The sequence below is a fragment of the Trichechus manatus genome, unplaced genomic scaffold (genome assembly GCF_000243295.1).
Source record: "Trichechus manatus latirostris isolate Lorelei unplaced genomic scaffold, TriManLat1.0 scaffold00006, whole genome shotgun sequence".
NCBI classification, from domain to species: Eukaryota; Metazoa; Chordata; class Mammalia; order Sirenia; family Trichechidae; genus Trichechus; species Trichechus manatus.
The window spans coordinates 26,869,331-26,890,966 of NW_004443942.1; the positions used below are offsets into that span (position 1 = coordinate 26,869,331).

Sequence of the window (21,636 nt, forward strand, 5' to 3'; positions counted from 1 at the left end):
GCATCAGGATAGGAGGAAGACTCATTAACAACCTGCAATACGCAGATGACACAACCTTGCTTGCTGAAAGTGAACAAGACTTGAAGCACTTACTGATGAAGATCAAAGAGTACAGTCTTCAGTATGGATTACACCTTAACATAAAGAAAACAAAAATCTTCACAATTGGACTGCTGAGCAACATCACTATAAATGGAGAAAAGATTGAGGTTGTCAAGGATTTCATTTTACTTGGATCCACAATCAATGACCACGGAAGGAGCAGTCAAGAAATCAAACATCGTATTGCACCGGGCAAATCTGCTGCAAAAGACCTCTTTAAAGTGTTAAAAAGTAATGATATCAGTTTAAGGACTAAGGTGTGCCTGACCCAAACCATGGTATTTTCAATTGCCTCATATGCAAGCAAAAGCTGGGCATTGAATAAAGAAGACTGAAGAAGAATTGATGCCTTTAAATTATGGTGTTGGCAAAGAATATTGAATATATCATGGGCTGCCCGAAAAACGAACAACTCTGTCTTGGAAGAAGTACAGCAAGAATGCTCTTTAGAAGCGAGGATGACGAGACGTCGTCTTACATACTTTGGTGTAAACGAATCCAGCTGATTTTTGTATGTTTATCTTGTATCCTGAAACTTTGCTGAAATCTTCTATTAGTTCCAGTAGTGTTCTTGTGGATTCTTTGGGGTTTTGTGTGTATAAGATCATATCATCTGCAAATAGAGATACTTTGACTTCTTCCCTACCAATTTGGATGCCCTTTATTCCTTTTTCTAGCCTAATTGCTCTGGCTAGGACCTCCAGCACAATGTTGAATAAGAGTGGTGATAGAGGGCTGGTTCTGTTCTGGTTCCTGTTCTCAAGGGGAATGCTTTCAAAGTCTCTCCATTTAGGATGATGTTGGCTAAATGCCCTTAAGTATATGGAGGAATTTCCCTTCTAGTCCTATTTTATTGAGAGTTTTTATCATGAATGGGTGTTGGACTTTGTCGCATGCCTTTTATGCATCGATTGATAAGATCACGTGGTTCTTTTGTTTTATTTATATGATGGATTACATTGATTGTTTTTCTAATGTTGAATCATCCCTGCATACCTGGTATAAATCCCACTTGGTCATGCTGAATTATTTTTTTGATATGTTGCTGAATTCTATTGGCTACAATTTTGTTGAGGATTTTTGTGTCTATGTCCATGAGGGATATTGGTCTGTAATTTTCTTTTTTTGTGGTGTCTTTACCTGGTTTTGGTATCAGGGTTATGCTGGCTTCATAGAATGAGTTTGGGAGTATTCCATCCTTTTCTATGCTCTGAAATACCTTTAGTAGAAGTGGTGTTATCTCTTCTCTGAAAGTTTGGTAGAAATTCTACAGTGAAGCCATCTGGGCCAGGGTTTTTTTTTGTTGGGAGTTTTTTAATAACCTTTTCAATCTCTTCTTTTGTTATGGGTTTATTTAGTTGTTCTACCTCTGTTTGTGTTAATTTAGGTCGGTAGTCGTCTTACATACTTTGGACATGTTATCAGGAGTCCCTGGAGAAGGACATCATGCTTGGTAAAGTAGAGGGTCAGTGAAAGAGAGGAAGACCCTTGATGAGATGGATTGATACAGTGGCTACAACAATGGGCTCAAACATAGCAAGGATTATGCGAATGGCACAGTGTTTTGTTCTGTTGTATGCAGGGTCGCTATGAGTCGGAAACCACTTGATGGCACCTAACAACAGCAACATCTTTAGATAAGGAAACGGAAGCAGGGAGTATAATAAAATGGACAATATTTGCATCTCCAGGTGAACTTGAGTTTTATTTTCTTTTAACAGACAATGAGAGTCATACTACTTAAGGCATTTCTCTTTTTGCCTTTACTGCTAGGAAATTCAAAATCAGAGACATTGAGGTTGATCATTTGGTGTGAGGCAACAGTTGAAGCTGAATTTAATTCTCCCACACCATCTAGTGTTCTGCTTTTGATTGTTCTTGATCTGCTTCTAAATTACTTTTTTCTTTTCATTATTACTATTTATACCTTGCTTGCTTTCAGAAATGGTTTCAGGAGGTTTACAAAATTGTGCATAAAAACCATACATGTCTTTGTCAAATTTTATGTTAATGAAATATTTACAGTAGCCAGATAGGCACATCCACAAAAAACTAAGTCAAGGTGGTATTCTGTCTCTTTAACAGGAGCTGGGTTTCAGAGTTGTGAGATTTTATGAGCATTCCGGTGAGGGAAACAGATCCAAAGTCAACAAAGTTCATTACCCCATTATCTAGCCAATGGGGGTTGAATGCGTGTTAGTCTCAATTCTTAGCATACTCTCGGTATCCACTCATTCTCACTTGTCACCAAAATCAAGGAAACAGTTTGTGACAGAATTTCTGTTCTGTTTGCAAAAGGCATTAACCTCTCACTGAGGCTTTGTTCAATCTGGAAGCCTGACTTAGCACAAGACCAACACTCAGAGACAGCCATCGGATGGCCTCTCATCTGTTCCTCGGTTTTTCCTACTCAGCTTATATTTGAGTTTGGTGGCAAATATCTTTTACTCCCACAAAGATCGTCACCAGGCAGGAATAACGACACCAACTGGTGATGTAGTACCCACTGAAAACTCTTTTTATCCCCTTCCAGCCAATGGCACTCTGCCCCCTGATGTTTTCCAGCCCTCTCTGGGTGTGAAGGAGACAGTACCCTAGTGAAATTATGCTTGGATTGCACACACTGCCATTTATTCATCCAGCAGCAATTCGGAGGCTTAGGCTTACAATTAGCTATTTGATCTTAATCAGTATTATCCTTGGCCCCTGGTACACTGTGTTTTTCGGATACCACTTTTCCGGTGTTTGGTTGGCCTATTTAGTTAGACAGTTGAAACTGCCTGTTCTTAAGAGACAGGTCAGCTTTGAAAAATCTTCAGAAAGTCGTGGTCATTTCACTTCTTGAATGAAATCAACCTGATATGTCTCCATTTGGCAGAGTAGATAGGTAGCCTATCTAACTAGTCTAGAAGCAACTTAGCTGTCCTTACCAGAGGATCTGCTTGGTAAAATCTTCATGGGACCTGCACAAATCTCAGAAGGTTTGGAGTCAGCTCCTGGGATAAGGGAGATAACAACTCTATACTATTGATGAAAATGTCCCCAGTGGTATTCATATTCAATTTTTCAAAGTATAAGAAATGCTCACCATGAAAATGCCATGAACTAGGCAAATCTCTTCTGTTTAGCCTTGGGGATGAAGAGAATGACCTTGTAGGAGAGTCCTGAGCTGCTGAGCACATCCAAGTCCTGCCCAGTGCCTGGTATACAAGAAGCTCTCAGTAACTGTCATCACCATCATCACCATTACCAAACAGTCCAGCAGAAAAAGTTGTAGCCAGGGACTATATGGCATGCAACATTCTCCTTTGTGCTAGAAAATGCTAAAATTGGGCTTCTTTCATGGTATTGCCAGTCAGAAGGGAAAAAATACACTGAACAGCCCTGGTTATTTCCCCAGTGTCTAGTATCTAATGGATACTCAAAAATGTTTGGCTGGATGAATCTGTAAAGTGGGAATGGTAATAGTACCTATCCCATGGGGGTGCTGTGACAAATAAGACAATGTCACATAAAGCACAGACCCTGGAAATAAAAATTTAGAGAATAATAGCTACTGCTTTTGTTGTTCTTATTCGTGTTCTTGTTTTTAATACATGGATGCCAACAAGGATACCTTGTGTTTTCCAAAGAGGAAGCTTTCATCTTCTGAAGCAGAATGAGGGACAGGTAGGAGACGCTCCACCATAGCAGGAGTCTTTAGGGTAGAAATGGTGGCTCTGTGACCTTTGTCAGGGGGCTGGAGTCAGTCTCAGGGTCCCTGGTGGCAGAGGTGTTTACTTCCATCAGAAGTTAATTCTGCTGTGCTCTGATAGCCTCTTTGTGTCCTCTTCCTCCTTTCCTCAGTGGGCAGATGGCCCATCCCAGCGCTAACGGATTGCTTCTTAACCCAGAACCAAAATAAATCTGCCTCTTGTATTAAGCCCTACCTCAGCGACCTCATCTGCCAAAGCAAAAGCCATGAGGGCCTTGACAAGGAGCAGACAAGTGGAAGCAAAGCAATTGCAAAACAATGGCGGGTCTGGCCCTTTCCACGCTGATGGGCACCCCATCCCAAGCTCTTGGAGACAGTCAGGCTGGAGAATTATTTACGTAGCCTCACCTGTCCTCCTGCTATTTGGCTGGAATGCTCTCCATACTAAAATAATTGCTGATTAGCAAAATGTACCCTTTATATGACAATCCCCAAGTATCTTACCCTGAATGAGGTATGGCAATGCTTCGGTTTAGAGGCCACAGGGCCCATGGAGCCCAGAAGAGTTAATGATGAGATATCATTTGGTCTGTGTAGACTTGGGCTCACCCAACCAGGAATGATCCAAGTGAAAAGGGAACTTTTCCTTCGAATTTAAAACAAAAACAACAACAACAAAAAAAAAAAAAACAAACCCTTTTGATAACTATACAAGGGCAACTTCTACTGTGTTCAGTGACAGCTTTTGCTTTTAGGATCTAAATCTGAATGGGATGGCATCCCTCTGAATATACCACGAAGGATGTCAGAGGTTGATTTCCATGTTAGGGAGGGAGAGTAGATGGGAACCTCACGTGATGTGTAGGAAGGTAGCAGCTCACTAATTAATGAAACTGCTCAGTAACAATCTTCCTGGGGTTCCCCCAATCTCTGAAGGCTCTGGAGGTAATAACTATTGATTCCCTGGAATTATTTTCCATGGAATTATTCCTCTTGACCTTACAAGAGGTCAAGCCAGATCACTCACGTTCTCCTTTCCTCCTTGTCCCTCCGTAAAATACATACGTGATACTCTGGAACCCCAATCTTCCAAATGACAACCATGGGACTGACATACAGCCCATTACATGTTAAATGAATGGCTGTTGAAACCCCATAAATGAAAGGGAGCCTGACCAGCTAACATGATGCTTTGGGCAGCCTGCACTGGAGTGTGCAAATCTAGTTCCTCCCCCATACTACTCCACTTATCACTTCTAGCAGGCCCATATCCAGGCTGCCCTGACTACAAAGGCTCCCCATTCCTGCTTTCCAATGTGTGTGTCTTCTCTTGGGATCCAGGATTCCTTTAAGACAATGACATTGGCATCATTACTCATCCTTTAAAACCAGATCTTTTCTGCCTGTATGCAGGTTCGGTGGTAGCAATACTTAGTGTCCAGCAGTGGTTCCCGAAGGTCAGTTTGCAGAGAAATCTTTAAGAAGTCTAGAAGCATTTTCTTACACCCCGGGACCCTGAGAAAGGTTTACTATAATCATCTAATTTGTAGCAACTGGTCTTGTTGCCCTAAACCCTATACAGAGAGTCCCCTGCTTTCTGCCAGACTTTTGAATGGCCATAACACAGAGCCAAAAGTAGTAATATGAATAATGGCTCCTATTACTCAACTCAGTGCTTTATATGGGTCATTTTATCCAATCCCATAAACCCCCTTAGAGGTACTTGGTGTTAATAAAAGGAGAAACTGAGGCTCATAGGAGTTAAATGACTTGCTCAACGTCACCTGACTGATAAATTGCAAACCCAGAGCCAAACAAGCTCTTTAACCCAGATATATCATCATACTATGAACAAAGATGCACCTGTCTTCCATGTCCTAAAGATAAGATGGGCCTTTAAAGCTGTGGAAAAGCCTGTAAATAATTCCATTTTTTACAAGCCTCACCTGAGAGATCTTAAAACAATTTGCATTAATCCCACTGAGCCTGCAGCATATTATTTATCCGCCTGTGATGGGACAGATGATTGCTACCCACTGGGCGTCTCCACACATTTTCACTGCATCAGCGTTAACACGTCCGTGAAAAACCCTAAATTCTTAATCACATTATTGTGATGAGAAACTCGGGTTTCCCCTTTGAAGCTGAAGTATAAAGTGTGCCTCTCAGCTTGGGCTCTTTTCTTCCCAGCCCTTGGGACAGACCAGTGGGAAACCTTCAGATGCTCCAAAACCCAAATGAATCGAGATACACCATTTTTCTTTAATTGGTGGAAGCCGTTTTGTTTTGTTCAAAGGCGCATCAGAGCCCGCAGTGTGAGCATTGTGCCCCAAGATTTAGCCTGTTTCATCGTCCTTCATTAGGATGCATGGGGGGAACCCCAGCATCGTCAACTGGGCCAGAGGAACAAAGGCAACATGGAAATTGGAGCAGGGCAATGAATCCCTTGCTCTCCACTTGTTCAAAACAAGATTCTAACCATTTACTCGAGAACTTATTTTGTCGTTGTGTTCCATACAAAGAAACAAGAAACTTCAGAGGAAAAAATGGGGCCCCATTTTCTTACATGGTGGGCCAGAGAGGCTGGGAGTCGATGAGGGTGCTGGCAGGAGGTTAGCTTGGCCCCAAAGCTGAGGAGGGGGCCCACTCCCCTTGTTCCACTCCCAGAAAAGGTCACCCGGGAACAGGGGAAAGTTTCTCTTCTTTGGGCAACAACATAGGGAAGGAGAGGCCTGGGAGTAGCGGCGCTTGAAGACATCACTATCTGGGACTCTCACACCCTTGGGTGACTGGAAGGAGGCCAAACCTGCCCTGGATTGTTTCACATTCTTTCCTGAGTACCCCACTAAGTCTGAACAAGAAATTTCTCCTCAGACCAATGGAATTCCTTTGAAAATAAATTCACTTCCAGGTTGACAAGAATAGATAGTAGTTTTTGAAATGCAGGTCCTAATTCATATTTTGAGGGCTGGTGTTAATAATGGCTCATCTTGCAAATTGGTAAAGCCTTTTGGCGACCGCTTTGGCAATAGCTCTCAAACATGTAAGTATGTGTACCCTTTGGACTAATGTTCAACATCTAGGAATTTATCTTACAAAAATCTCTACTCATTGCCATCGAGTCAATTCAGACTCATAGCAACCCTATAGGACAAAGCAGAACTGCTCTATAGGGTTTTCAAGGCTGTATTCTTCACAGAAGCAGATTGCCAGGTCTTTTCTCCTGCAGAGCAGCTGGTGGGTTTGAACTGCTGACCTTTCAGTTAGCAGCCGAGCACTTAACCACTGTGCCACCAGGGCTCCTCCTACAAAGAAATATATGTAACTACAATACTCTTTGTAATAGTAAAAAATTAAAAACAATATAAAGTCCATCTTAAACAATGCTCTACATAGTACTTTGGTAGTAGCATCTGGGGTCTTAAAAGCTTGTGAGCAGCCATCTAAGATACAGTTATTGGTCTCTTTCCATCCAGAGCAACGGATAGTGAAGAAAACCAAAGACTCAAGGAAGCAATTAGTCCAAAGGACTAGGAACCAAATTAGCCCCCACTAGCCTAAGACCGGAAGAACTAGATGGTGCCCTGCTACCACTACTGACAGCTTTGACCTGGATCACAATAGAAGGTCTCAGCTACAGTGGGAAAAAAATGTAGAAGAAAACTCAAAATCATAAAAAAGATCAGACGTACTGGTCCAATAGAGACTGGAGGAACCCCTGAGACTATGGTCCTTAGACACCCTTTTAACTTGGAACTGAAGCCACTCTCAAAGATAACCTTTCACCCAAATAATAGACAGGCCTATAAAATAAACAATAACAACCATGAGGAAAGTGCTCCTTAGAACAATCATCTATATGAGATCAAAAGGACAACATCTGCCCAAAAACAAAGATAAGGAGGCAGGAAGGGACAGGAAAACCAGACGAATGGGAACGGGGAACTCAGGGTGCTCATAGGGAGAATGCTGACACATTGCAGAGATTGCAACCAATGTCATGGAACAATTTGTATATAAATTATTGATTGGGAAACTAACTTGCTCTTTAAACTTCCACCTAGAGCACAATAAAATGTTTAAAACAAAAAGTTCATCCTTGAGACTGGATAAATATATGATTGTACATACATCTATACAATGGGATACTCAGCAATCATTTTTTTTCAAATGAGGAAGAACTACATGTACGGATATGGAAAAATATCCATGACATTGGTGTTGAAAATAACAAATTGAAATATACTTAGTGTCCAGCAGTGATTCCGAAAGGTCAGTTTGCAGAGGAAACTTAAGACATCTCGGAAGCATTTTCTTAAGACCCTGAGAAAGTTTTGCTATAATCATCTAATTTGTAGAAACTAGTGTGGTTGCCCTAACCCTTATCCAGAGAGTTCCCCTACTTTCTGCCAAGCTTTTGAATGACCATGCTGCCATTTTAAATCCACTTTTGTTTAAAACAGGGTTTCTCAACCTTAGTACTACTGACATTTTGGACCTTATAATTCTTTATTACAGTGGGCTATTCCATGCACTGTAGGATGTTTAGCAGCAACCCTAGTCTATACCCTCTAGATGCCAGCATCATCCCCCTCTCCCCAGTAATGACAACCAAAATGTCTCCAGACATTGCCAAATGTCCCCTAGAGGCCAAACTCACCCCACCCCCTCCACTGAGAACCACCGGTTTAAAATAACAACATATAGAAGACTCAAGTTTGCATACCATAGAGAAAAGAAGTCCGGAAGGACACACACAAAGTTGTTAACAGCAGTTCCACTGGGAACCAGGACTGGTCAGGGAAAACAATGTTCTCTATTTTATACATCTCTGTACTGTCTGTTTTTTACAAGTATATATTTATCCTATAATTAAGTAAAAAAATCTATTTCACACTTATAGACACACACAAACACAAAGAAAATAAAAAGAATAGCTGGTATCAAAAGACAGTCAGTCAGGACTCTCTTTGAAAAAGCGAGACAAACAGGCAGGCCTTACTTGGGAAGTGAAGTCCTTTAAGATGACTTACTAGTGAGACATGATGCTAACCAGAGTTCATGGATCAATTGTCTGAGGTCTCACCAAGCCACGTGGCAAGAACCGTATCTGAGAGATTGTGAAGCATGTGGGAAACATGGAATTCTAGCCTCTGGTTATGAATCTGATGGGGACCAGTCCCTTGCACCCTTCTACTTCAAATCTTGCATCTGCAAAAGGAGCAATCTACCTTTCCACAGATTCCCAGGGTGGTGCAGGTAGTTAAAGCACTCGGCTGCTGACAGGAAGACTGGAGATTCAAGTCCACCCAGCAGCAACTCGGAAGAAAGTCCTGGTGATCTACCTCTGAAAAATCAGCCATGAAAAACCCAATGGAGCACAGTTATACTCTGACACAGATGAGGTCACCATGAGTCAGAGTTGACTTGACAGCACCTGGAACTGGCCTATCTTTCCATAAAGACTTTATGAGGGTAGACCATTAAATCGCCATCTATGAAGTAGTTTCCCCTCATCAGATTTGGAAATACATAAATAGATGAGGAAATTTTCATTGATACTGAATTTCATGCTTTTAAAGCTCTTTTTTAACCAGTCCTTTGTCCAATTTGGGCATTTAAGCACTTGGGGAATACCAGAATGCTTGTGTTTCTTCATAATTTTGAAGAATTCCCACCGGGAATATCTCTCCAGTTCGTTCACTGATACATACTCATGAGGAAAACAATAAAGCAAATCTGTTTCCTATTTGTTTTTCTAACAGACTATTCTAGAAAAATGGTTTATTGCTATGGCCAATTTTTGTGATGTTCCCCCCACTGAGTTATTTAGAATTCATGCCAAATTTCCCGAGGGAAAAACAAATTTGAATCTTATAGCCAAACAATAACAACATGTGTTCTCCCCATATTTATGCTAGTAAATGTCGTATCAGATATCCACTGCCAATATCTTCACCCAGTTACAACTACATTGTACTAAGGGAATTGTGGTTTTGGAACATTTCGAATACTGACAAGGGAGAATTCTCTTGCCCATCTATGCCTGTGTTTTAAAGTGATTTGAGGCAGTTTATGAATCAAGCTGTGACTAAGTTTGTAATAACTTACTTGATATTCCTTTTTCATTATGCTTCTTTTTTTCTGGATAGAATAACAATGAAGTCTAAATTTTTGGCTCACAAGCTACCCATAAAGATTTCCATCACAATTTTTGGACCAATTTCTTTTTTCCCTTTCTTTGACCCAGTTTCTTAAGGCATTTGGCTTATTTGGTGATATTTTACCTCTCTGCAATTGTACCTTTTGTTTTTTTATCAAAGCTCTAATATTGTACACTTGATCAAAAAATTAAGTCTTTTTTTCACCCCATTTCCCTCTCAGAATCTGCAGAGATTTGCTCAGGATTTGTCATTATTAAAACTCTAGAATCACACTACATGCAAATTCTTGAAACAAAGAAAAAGCACAATTTTTCTGCTCTGCCTTGCACACAATACAGCAGACTCAAACAAGGCAGGCACTATGAAGCAAAACATCATTTGATACGTATCTGGTTGTTACGGACTGAATTGTGTCCCGCTAAAATATGTGTTGAATTCCTGGCCATTGTACCTGTTTGGGAATCGCAGTTTTCTTTTGTTACGTTAATGAGGTCATACCAGTGTAGGGTAGATGATAAACCTAGTCACTCCTGAGTTATAAAAACACCAGGATAGATAGAGACACAAACGAGGGAAGACAGACACCACGTGAGGATTGTCTGCAAGCCAAAGAATGCCAAGGAACCAAGAAACACCTGGGGCTACCAACAAGGAAGGAATCTACAGAGCCGAGACCCTGACTTGGACTTTTAGCCTCCATAACTGTGAGAAGATAAATGTCTGCTCTTTAAAGCCACCCATCTTGAATTACAGCAGCACTAGGTAACTAAGACAGTGCCAAATGTGGTGCTTAGTGCATAAGCAGAGAATAAACGACAGCCATCATCTATCAACACCGCCACCCTAAACACACATTATACATAAACAAATGAATGAATCCTCTCTCCATCAGAACTCTAGGCAGATCCTGGCATGGATAGGGAGTTCAGACTCTAAGCTACAGAACAGTTTATAATGGTGGTTTTCCACTGTTGATCTTTTTCAATGTATTTGAGCTTTGAATAATCTCCAAGGCCACTGAAGGTGTATCTTTTTGAGAGGTATTTGTATCATGTGAGAGCTGAAGGCATCAATGGGCAAACCTAGGTGGTTCCAAATAACCTGATGCAGAGGCAGCCCTGCCCTCTGAGAACCACTCAATGGGAGAGTCCACACTATGCACCATCTTGAAAGGCCCTCCTTGACACCAAGGCAACAAAAGACCCTGCAAGTTCCCAAAGACCACTCCATGCCAGCCCCAGGTGAGGTCTTAACTTCCATTCTGGACGTATACTCACGATTTTCACAGTGCTGCCCGGTATAGCCTGCCAGGCAGGCACACCTGTAAGATCCAGCTCTGTCAACGAGGCACGTGCCATCGTGGAAACAAGGCAATGAGGAACAGGCTGTAAGAGAAAAGGCAAGTTCCCTCAATGCCACTGAGCAGCAGTGAGTCATGTCCTCAAGCCTGGAGTCTTGGTCGGAGTCTTTTACTTGTCTATGAAAGTTTTCTTGTATTTTTCACTCATCTTACCGGATTCATGTTACCATTATTTGGGAATGCCTAAACCAGGGGGCCATTGGTGATTTAGTGGTATAATTCTCGCCTTCCATGCAGGAGACCTGGGTTTGATTGCTGGCCAGTGCACCTCATGCACAGCCACTGCCTGTCAATGGAGGTTTGCATGTTGCTCTGATGCTAAGCGGGTTTATAATACCTTTGCTCAGGACTCAATCTGCTAGAGATCCAAAGTTAGTGCTCTTAACCATGAAAGGCCCCTTAGTGAGAGCTCCAGAGACAAACTGCTTGTGTACAAACTCCTGGTTTCACCCTTCATAGCTGTGTGATCTTGGAGAAATTATCCAACCTCTCTGTGCTTTAGTTACCACTCCTGTAAAAGGAGAATAATAATTCCAATTTCTGGTACTGGATGGGCCTTTCTGAAATACACCATGCCATTTCTCTCTTATTTTCAATATGTAGGTTGCTTCTGAGAGCCCAGTATGCTAGGTTTTAATGAGCCTGAGCAGGGAGAAAGGAGTTACACAGAAGGAGATATTTGTCTGGAACACAGCCATAAATGCCATATTTATCTCCATGGCTTTTACCTGTGATCTCCTCAAAAATGGCATGGAAGCCATCAAAGTTCTTGGAGCCATCAGAACGAAAGAGGACGTGGAGTGAGGGGCCTGTGCTCTGGATGGGAGCTGGGCGCTCGTTGCCACAGAAACGCTTGATGATCTGGCTGTCACTGCTGTCCCCATCACGGACCTCAACATAGTCATACTGGCACATGTAGTCAAACTCCAGGCTCAACATGACAAACCTGCAGGTGGAGATGGCATAGAAGGAATCAGGTGAGCCTTGGTCAGTCCAAAGATCCAAGGACATGTTCAAAGTCTGATGATGAGTAGGTCTTGGGAAAGGATGGGGCAGTTGGCCTGATCTGATTTAAAAAATGATCCTGGAGGACTTGAGGTCAGGTGAATTTTACTGGAGGGTTATATGTACTGGATGCACGTGTGTGCACACGCACAAACACGCCCAGGTGGAGAGGCGATACCGTATTCCATTCAGAAAATCTTTACACGTGCCGGCCCCTCTTCCAAGTTCACTTTGTCTCCCAACCTGCATGGCTGGTTCCTTCCCATCCTTCAGGCCTCAGCTTAAATATCCCCTCCTCAAAGAGGCTTCCTGACCACTCTTGCTAGGAGGTCCCCTGTTTTCCTCATAGTGTTGACACAGATTTTAACTTCTCATCTTGATCTTGTTGACTTGTTTTGTGCCTATATCTTCCACTATACTGTAAGTTCCTTGAAGGCAGGGTGAACATCTATCTGCCTTGTCCCACCATTGTTTGCACAGTGCATAGCACAGTGCCTGGCATACAGTAAATATTGAATAGATGAATGAATGGATACTATTATTCTATTCTTGGAGAATGAAAAAAGCACCTATTGTTTTGCAAGACTAAGTAAAGGGGGAGAAAAGCTCCGTGTACTCTTCTCTGCTTGAAGGATTAGAAATTAATTATCTTCTGAGTAACAATTCTCACCCCAAAAGGTTGACAAAGTAGCACCATATCAGAATTTCAGGGGCGTGAGAGATCTCGTAAATCTGTGTTTGTCTAAAGGGGTCTTGGATTTGAAAACACTGGAATACATCAGCTCAGAAAAGCAGGAGTGATTATTTGGGCAGAGATTTCAATGAAGAAATGGAGTCAGCCATGTGTAGGTCCGTGGAGAAGAGTAGTCCAAGAGGGATAATCTGTAAGTGCAAACGCCCTGAGGCAGCAATGAGCTTGGCATGTTTGAGGAACTGAAACAAGGTCAGGGAATCTGGAGGGTGGTGGGTAAGGGCAGGAGTGGTATGAGAAGAGGTCAACGAGGAGAGCAGGAACCTGATCCTGCATGGTCACGAGTTCAGATTTTATTCCAAGTCCCATAGGAAACCACTGGAAGGTTTCAACAAGGGAATAATGATTTATGATCTTAAAGGATCACTCTAGCTATTCTGAGAAGATGAGATCACAGAGCTGGCAAGAGTAGAGACAGGGAAGACACTTAGGAAGCCACGGCAGAACCCAGTTGAGAGATGGGGGTGGTCTGAATAGAATGATGGCAGTGGAGATGGAAATGTGTAGATGGACTAGAGATTATTTTAAATGTAAGAAAATAGATGTGATGGGCTGGCTGTGGCAGATGATGGGAAGAGGGGCATCAAGGACAACTTCTCATCTTTTGACCTGAACATTGTACATATGCTTCAGAGTGTTTCCATCTTTACCGTCATCCCTGGCCAAGAGGTCCAGGTTCCCTAGGGTCCTTTCCTAGGCAGGTGATGTGCTTCTCAAACCTTCTACCATTTTTTTTTTTTTTACTTCTGGATCTTGGAGAAGCTCTGTCAGAGGCCTTGAGAGGACCACTCAGAGGTCCTTGAGCCGTCAAAGGTCCCTGAGCTGCTGAAATATTAGCATGCAGCATTGAACACCTGCCCTTATCATTCCTGAAAGACCCAGTCTCGAGCCCAGTAAGCAGAACAGTGTGGACCCTCACTTGCTGCTTGAAGTAGACATCCTCCAGTAAAGTCCAATTAATGAGCCTCATTCCCAATCCCAGGTTCCAGGGAGTGGGGAAACCAGCTACCAAGTGCCAGTTTTGATTAGGAGAATTGGGGTGAACCTGTTTTACAACAGATCCTTCCAGTGCAGGCTGCCTTCCTGGAGGACAACGTGTCATTTGAGGAGCTGTCTGGCACGTGGCAACCTCTGAATGCATTAATCCATGGAAAAAATACTTAGTGAAAGCTTGCTTATGCCTTAGAGGATTAGAGATGTCCATCACTACCACTCTCCCCACTGGTTAGAAAAGGGAAGAGCTAAGTGGGCAATATTCCCAGAAACCTCAAGGATGAGTGGGCTACTCAGCTTCCCTAGAGAGAAAAAGAGAGGTGTTTGCCAGGAGAGAGGAGATACACTGGGGGCTCAAGTCCTTTCAACATTTATTCATTCAAGTATTTATTGAGCATCTGTGGCAGACATCATGTTTGGCAAGGTGGAAGGTCAGTGAAAACAAGGGAACCCTTCAGTGAGATGGATTGACACAATAGCTGCAACAACAGATTCAAACATACAACGATCATGAAGATGGGGCAAGACCGAGCAACGCTGGGTTCTGTTAAACGTAAGGTCACCATGAGCCCGAGCTGACTCAATGGCAACTGACAACAACAACAACAATAGCATACCTTGCACCGTTCCAAGCACTAGGATGCAGCAAAGAATAGTTCTCATAAAAACAGGACTCTTCTGATATTTATCGATATTTACAATGGAGCAGGGTCTATAATTCGGACTATAGCATAAATTAAACATTTGCTGAGGACTCTGAAACACCGCAAGAAGAACTGGTTTAGATTTTCTACACAAGTGAGAGAATTGGTTTATTTGTTATAAGAGTGGAAGTCATTTTCTGAGAGCAGCAATTAAAAGATCTATGATAAGCATAAACCCAAATCTACAGTACAAATTCCTTGAAGGATATTCTTGTACCTTTTATTTCTTCACATACCTCCCATGGATCCCAGTCGAATGCAGGGTGAATAGGAAGACCTGTTAAATATTTGTAGATAAATAGATGGCTCTCAGTATTTCGCTTTGTGGTACTATCCTTGGATCAAAAACATTTGAGCCTCCACTGTTGTAGGGTGGTAAATGACAAGGATTTAATTGGCTGTAGTTTTAACCAGGGCTTCCACCAATAAATCACTGAGAAATAAAGAAAAAGGCTCCCAGGCACTTTTTCTGCTTTCAAGAATAAAGTCTTGATGGCTAGCCCTTGATCACTAGGATTCAGGGCCCTCAGTTCTATTACTGTGTTTCCTTCTAACCACAGACTCCTTATTCTGGCCCCAGCCGCTTACCTTAGTTGGATGTTAAACCCAGGTTTGGCATGAATGGTCCATTCGCAGTGAGAATTTAGAGGGTAGCTCTCCAACAAAATCTGACCCTTTGGGGCTCGCAGAACCTGGCCACATCCTGAGAAGAGAAGATTGGAACATGGAGATTGAAGTCAACAGGAAAGAGGCAGGAGAAGGTCTCGGAACGGCTTTGAGCTTGGCCCATACCCCCGAGAACAGGATGAAGAAGGAAACTAATATTTCTCGAGCACTTGACATTGTGATAGGCAATTTTCATTGGTTACTACATTTAATCCACCCAACAGCTTGGGAAGGGAAGTAGTATTATCAAAATTTTCTGGCTGGGAAAACAGTTCATCAGAGAGTTGAATAAATAACTTATCCAGTTAAGTGACAGAGCAGAGATTCAAACTCAACTATCATCCTGCCTCTTCAAGACTACCCAACGCCAGCCTGCTACACCTTACAGGGCTCAGAAAGTAGGCTACCACCCCCAGCCCCACCCCCCCAAACACACACCACAGCTCTGCTCTGGGGAACATTCCAGTCTTTGTTGGGAGTCTAAGTCTTCCTAAGACCCTTTGGTCCATGTTCCCTGTACACCATCTACACCCACAAAAATACCCCCAAACCAACTCTTTGCTGAGATTCCCAATATCCAGGTACGAATGTTATGTATTAATTTGTTCTGTGAACAATTATATAATAGAGGGAGAGGTTATTTCCAACCGATTGGACTAAATTGTGATTTTTACATTTTTTCTAGATTCCAACCCCTTTTCTTCAAATAAACTTTTATGAAAACCATCAACAACAAAAAACATGGATCAAAAAAGTACTCAAAGTTAAAGCAGGAACAGGAGCCCAAAGCCCTCCAACCTCACTCTCATCTTGGTCCCCTGAGGCACCCTCAAGGAATCCTTAAGATCTGAAAACTACTGATCTGGCAAGTCTTCAAATTATACTATAGTTTCTAGTGTTAAGACAAACACAAGTATGCAAGATGAACTCTTTTACAAAAGAGTTTGGGGGAAATGTCTTGAAGTGGTTTGTAGAAAAAATTAGCTTTAATCATGTAAGTAAATTACATTTTATGCCAGGGGTTGGCAAACTATGATCCATGTGCCAAATCTGGCCCACTGTCTGTTTTTTTAAATAAAGCTTTATTAGAACACAACCACATCTAGTCATTTACGTAGTGTCCACAGCTGCTTTCACGCTAATGCTACAATACCAGTTGAGTAGTTGTGACAGAGACCATATGGCTTGCAAAGCCTAACATATTTACTATCTGGCCTTTTACAGAAAAAGTTTGTTGACCCCTGTTCTATTCAGAAATTCAGTTTGACGTCATAAACTCTGGATATGCAGTTATATTCAGTTAACTCTGAAAAAAGCATAAAATCCCATAGCATGGCAGGATCATGGCAGAAATATTTCTACAGTGTTAGGGAAAGAGCTCAAACTCTACTTTTGACAAGCTGTCAGATCTGAGGCATGTTATTTTTGCTTAAATTACTGCTAGGTTGTACAATTCATCTCTCCACCAATATTTTTATTGCTGTTGCTGTGCTCTACCCATGGGAAGTATCATCCATTATCTCTCCTATCCTCCATCATCTCTCTCTCTGCAATCCTTAGGCTCCTTGTCCATCCTTGTCCACCAATATTCTATTCTTGACACAGAAGCCAAAGCCACCTTTTAAATAAATAAATTAGATCACACTAAAAAAAAAAAAGTTGCCATCAAGCCAACTCTGACTTATGGTGACCTCAAGTGTGCCAGAGTAGAAATGTACTCCATAGGGCTTTCAATGGCTGATGTTTCAAAAGTAGATTACCAGACCTTTCTTCTAAGGCACCCCTAGGTGGACTCGCAACTCCAGCTTTAGGGTTAGCAGCCAAGCATATTAACCAGTTGCACCACCCAGGGACTCCTAGATCACATTACTCCCTTGATTAAGGCTGTTCAATATGAAAACACCTTCCTATGATCTTCCCGGCCCTGCCTCATCTCATCTGCCCCGATCTACCCTCTGCCTGATTGCCACTCATCTGCTTGTTCATGCTGCTCCAGTTCTGTTCGCAACACCAAGGTTTGCACTTGCTGTTCCCTTAACTTGAAGGCTCAATTCCCCCACATCTTCAGGAGGCTGGCTCCTTCCTTTGGGAATTAAGCTCAACCGCCTCTTTCAAAGAGGCCCTCCTTGACCATCCAGCTAAAGTAGCCCCTCACATTTCCAGAGTCACTACCATTACTCTGTTTAATTTTCTTCCTAATACTTATCACCATTTGAAATTATCTAGCTTGCTTGCTTCCACCACCCATCAGTTTGTCATACTGTGGCGGCTTGGGTGTTGCTGTGATACTGGAAGCTATGCCACTGGTATTTCAAATACCAGCAGGGTCACCCATGATGAACAGGTTTCAGCAGAGCTTCCAGATTAAGACAGACTAGGAAAAAAGGTCTGGTGATCTGCTTCCAAATATTAGTCAATGAAAATTTTATAGTCACAACAGAACACTGTCCGACTCACTTGCTTTGGACACATCATCAGGAAGGATCAATCACTAGAGGAAGACATCATATTTGGTGAAGTAGAGGACCAATGAGGGTAAGGGAGACCCTTGGTGAGACAGACTGGCACAATAGCCAAAACGGTGGACTCAAACATGCCGGCAATCACGAAGATGATACAGGACTAGTCAGCATTTCATTCGGTTGAACATGGGGTCACTATGAGTCAGAGTCGACTCAAAAGCAGCTATCTATCTATCTATCTTACTTGTTTACTCCTTTTGCTAGAGCTGGCACCTTGTCTAGCATGTACACTTAGAATATGACCTAAAAAAAAAAAAAACCCACTGCCATCAAGTTGATTTTGACTCATAGCAACCCTATAGGACAGAGTAGAACTGCCCCTAGGCCATAGGGTTTCCAAGGAGTGCCTGGTGAATCTGAACTGCCGACCTTTTGGTTAGCAGCTATAGCTCTTAACCATTTGGCCACCAGGGTTTCCCAGAATATTACCTAGCATATAATAAATATTTTCTAAATGAATGAATAATGCTATTATTACAGGCCAGGTACTGTGCTAAAAGCTTTACACATATTATCTCGTTTAATCCTCACAAGAAACCTAGGTGAACCACACTCATCTCTCCATTTCCCACACATGAAACACTATGGAGGGACGGCAAGGAAGTGAGAAGGCTCTGTAAGGCAGTGGTTAAAAACAGAGACTATGGAGTGAGTCTGCCTGCCTTTGGTTTGAGATCTAGCTTTATCCTCACTAGCTCTGAAGCACTGGGCAAGTTACTTCATTTCTCAGAGCCTCAGTAAAACCTGAGTCTAATGAGAATAAAAGCAGCACTAATCCATATGGTTTTATGAGGCTTAAGTAAGGTTATTCATAGAAAGTCCTTAGCAGAAAAATCAATACATGTTAGCTGTTGTAACAACAGTGGCAGAACAGGGATTTGAGCTTGGATCTGTCTAGTACCAATACTGGGTCTTGACTGGTACATTAAACTGCCTTATGGGCTTCCTGACCCAGCCCTCTCCTACTCCATTCTGAAGCAGCAAGATTTTTCCACCCCCAGATGAGATATATTTAATCTTTCTGCCCCCTCCTTTCTAAGTGCACGTTCCTTCTTCCCGCACACCTCACACTCCTCATCGCCCCCATCTGCTCATCTGCCACAGGGCTACGGAAGTGATATGCTGGGTGTGAGAGACAAAAAAAGCAGTCTTCCTACACAGCCTCCACCCCTCAGGGACTGGCAGGTTCCCAGCCTGCAAGGTGTTAAATCCTGGCTCCCTCAGCAAATCTCCTGTGAGGCGCCCCGAGTTAGAACCAGCAGGAAATGCTGCCAGGCCTGCTTCTGGCCTCTTCCCTCCATATGGAAATCGAATCAGACAGCAGGAGCCCAAATCCAGGGGAAGTAGTCTCCCTGGAAGGGCCATTCAGCTTTGGCCAGCTCCAGGGTCTCTTGTATAGCCTCTGGAGGGCTCGGAGGCCCCACCTCACCTGGGCACTGGCCCGGTCATATGAAATGCAGGACCACTCATTCCTTCTGGCCCAGGGGCTGCCTCTAGAAGTCCTCGGGATTCCGGAGCACATGCAGCACCTCAGTTCTTCATAATGTTCTTCCTTCTCTCTGTCAAGGAGGGCAGAGCTGGCCTCAAGATGGGGACAGCTTCCAACCAACCAGAGACAAAGAGGCCACTTCTTAGAAATGTGCTTGGGAGAAGGACTGTTACGCAAAAAAGAGGAAGAGGAGGAGAGAGCCTCCCTGCATCAAGGGACTCCTTTAGTTCCCAGTCCACTCCCACCTCTCCTCAAGGTTTCGGCGGGCCTGGATGCAGGGCAGACTAACTACACCTCTCTGTCCAGAGCAGAACAGGGAACACAGCTGAGTGTCCTTGCCAAGGAAGTGCCACTGGCCAACCAAGCAGGTGGTCCTGAGTCTGAAAGGCCAGAGCAGGCAAAGGGCCCAGAAGACGTGCTTGGATATCCTAACAATGCCCTTCTGCAGGGGAGGAGGGGTGAGTGTGTGTATGTGTGAATATATGTGTGAGCACGTGAGTGTGTGAGAGTGTGCATGTGAGTGTGTGCGTGTATAAGTGTTCATATGTGTGTGAAAAGGGGGGGAGGGGGTCCTGCCATGAGGTTAGACCACCGCCTGGGCTCTCAAATCCTAGATTCATTTCTAACACCCCACCTTCCTGATTGCTACAGGCCAAAAACAGGAGGGATAGCTCGATAGGCCCTGCTTCTCGTGAGTTGAGAGGAAATGTTTATTAATGTCTAAACCAGTAATAGAGTTGGAAGGTCCCCGACAAAAATGAACACCTCCAGTATTCAGAAAAAAATCTTGTTATCCACCAGCACTGGGGGATGGGGAGAAGGTAGGAGAGAGACACAACATTCTTTTGAGAAACGGTTGGTTGGTTTTTTTTTTCTTATTTTTTTTTTTAAATCTTTCCTCTTAGAAAGAAAAGGAGGGCTAAGAAAAGCATTCAGACAGAGAGAGGCACTTGCATTTTCTTTCCTCCTTCAAAGATCACTCAGGAAGTCACTGCACAGTGTTAAGAGTCAGCCTGAGAAACCAGAATGGGTCTGAATCTCAGTTCAGCCGTTTATTAGCTATGTGACCCTAAAGCTCGCTAGAAATTCAGAGCCTCAGTTTCCTCATTTGAAAATGAGAATAACACTAGTACCTACCCCCATGGTTTTTTTGTTTTGTTTTTTCATTCATCTTAAGGATTCAATGAGATCGATATTGTATGTACAGCACTTAGTACAGTGCCTGGTACAGAAGAAGTGCTCAATAAATGGTGACTAATGTTGTTATTTTTCTTGAGTTGTGTCTTGATCTGAGATACTATCTTTAGCCCAAGAATCACAGGGGACAGCTTGGTTTGAGACCTAGCCTCTGCAGGACTCATAAGAGCCTCATCTCATTACTAGCTAGAACCCTCCACCCATCAGGCCCAACAGGCCAGACAGTGATGGCAGAACAAAGGCTGGATGATGACATGAGAGATGGACCATGTGCCGGGCCAGGAAGGAGGCTCATACCAGTAAATAAATATTTTCCCTTGAGTGGTAATATCCTTTCCTCTATTAGGCAGATAGGATAAAGAACTAATCAATTTGACCAATGAAGAGTTAAACTGGTTTGAGGCAGGACTGGGATTATAATCCCTACAGAAAAAAAAAAAAAACAAAATGCAAACCGGTTGCCATTGAGTAGATTCTGACTCATAGTGACCCTACAGGACAGAGTAGCACTACCCCACACAGGGTTTCCAAGTCTGTAAATCTTTACGGAAGCAGACTGCCACATCTTTCTCCCATGGAGCGGTTGGTGGGTTTGAATCACCAATCTTTCATTTAGCAGCCAAGCACTTTAACCACTGCACCACCAGGGCTCCTTAATCTCTCTAGAGAGGCCTTGAAATTCAAATACCAAGAGCTTAAGGAGCTCTCTCTTTGATTTTCAGCCCCACCCCCAACTTTCTGTACCTCCGTGACTGCAAAACTGAGAAACTGTGAGCCTACAAAATTGTGAGACTCTGAGATCACAAGCTTTTGAATCTGCAAGACTCCAGCATCCTAAAATCTTCTGCTTTCCATCCTCCCTCGAGCTTCTACTTGTTTAGCAATAGTTCACTTAAGAGAATGACTTAGTAGAGAGGATTGTCTTTGCTTTGTAGAATCCTACAGATTTAAGTTCAACAGGCCAGCCCCCAGGTTCATCAAAAATTTGG

At 42.9% G+C, this 21,636-nt stretch overlaps 1 protein-coding gene across 3 annotated transcripts in view; it reads right to left on the reverse strand.

The window, feature by feature from the left end:
• PAMR1 (peptidase domain containing associated with muscle regeneration 1) overlaps positions 1-21,636 on the reverse strand; it is a 78,214-nt gene that overhangs the window by 21,022 nt on the left and 35,556 nt on the right. Inside the window, exons 4-6 of one of the 3 annotated variants that reach the window (XM_004369798.1) lie at positions 15,362-15,476; positions 12,049-12,266; positions 11,238-11,345 (exon numbers count right to left, since the gene is read on the reverse strand). In XM_004369798.1, coding sequence (XP_004369855.1) covers positions 11,238-11,345; positions 12,049-12,266; positions 15,362-15,476 — 441 coding nt within the window. Of the gene's footprint in view, positions 1-11,214; positions 11,346-12,048; positions 12,267-15,361; positions 15,477-21,636 lie in introns of all 3 variants that reach the window. The other 2 variants (XM_012557234.1, XM_012557236.1) reach the window with 2 other exon arrangements.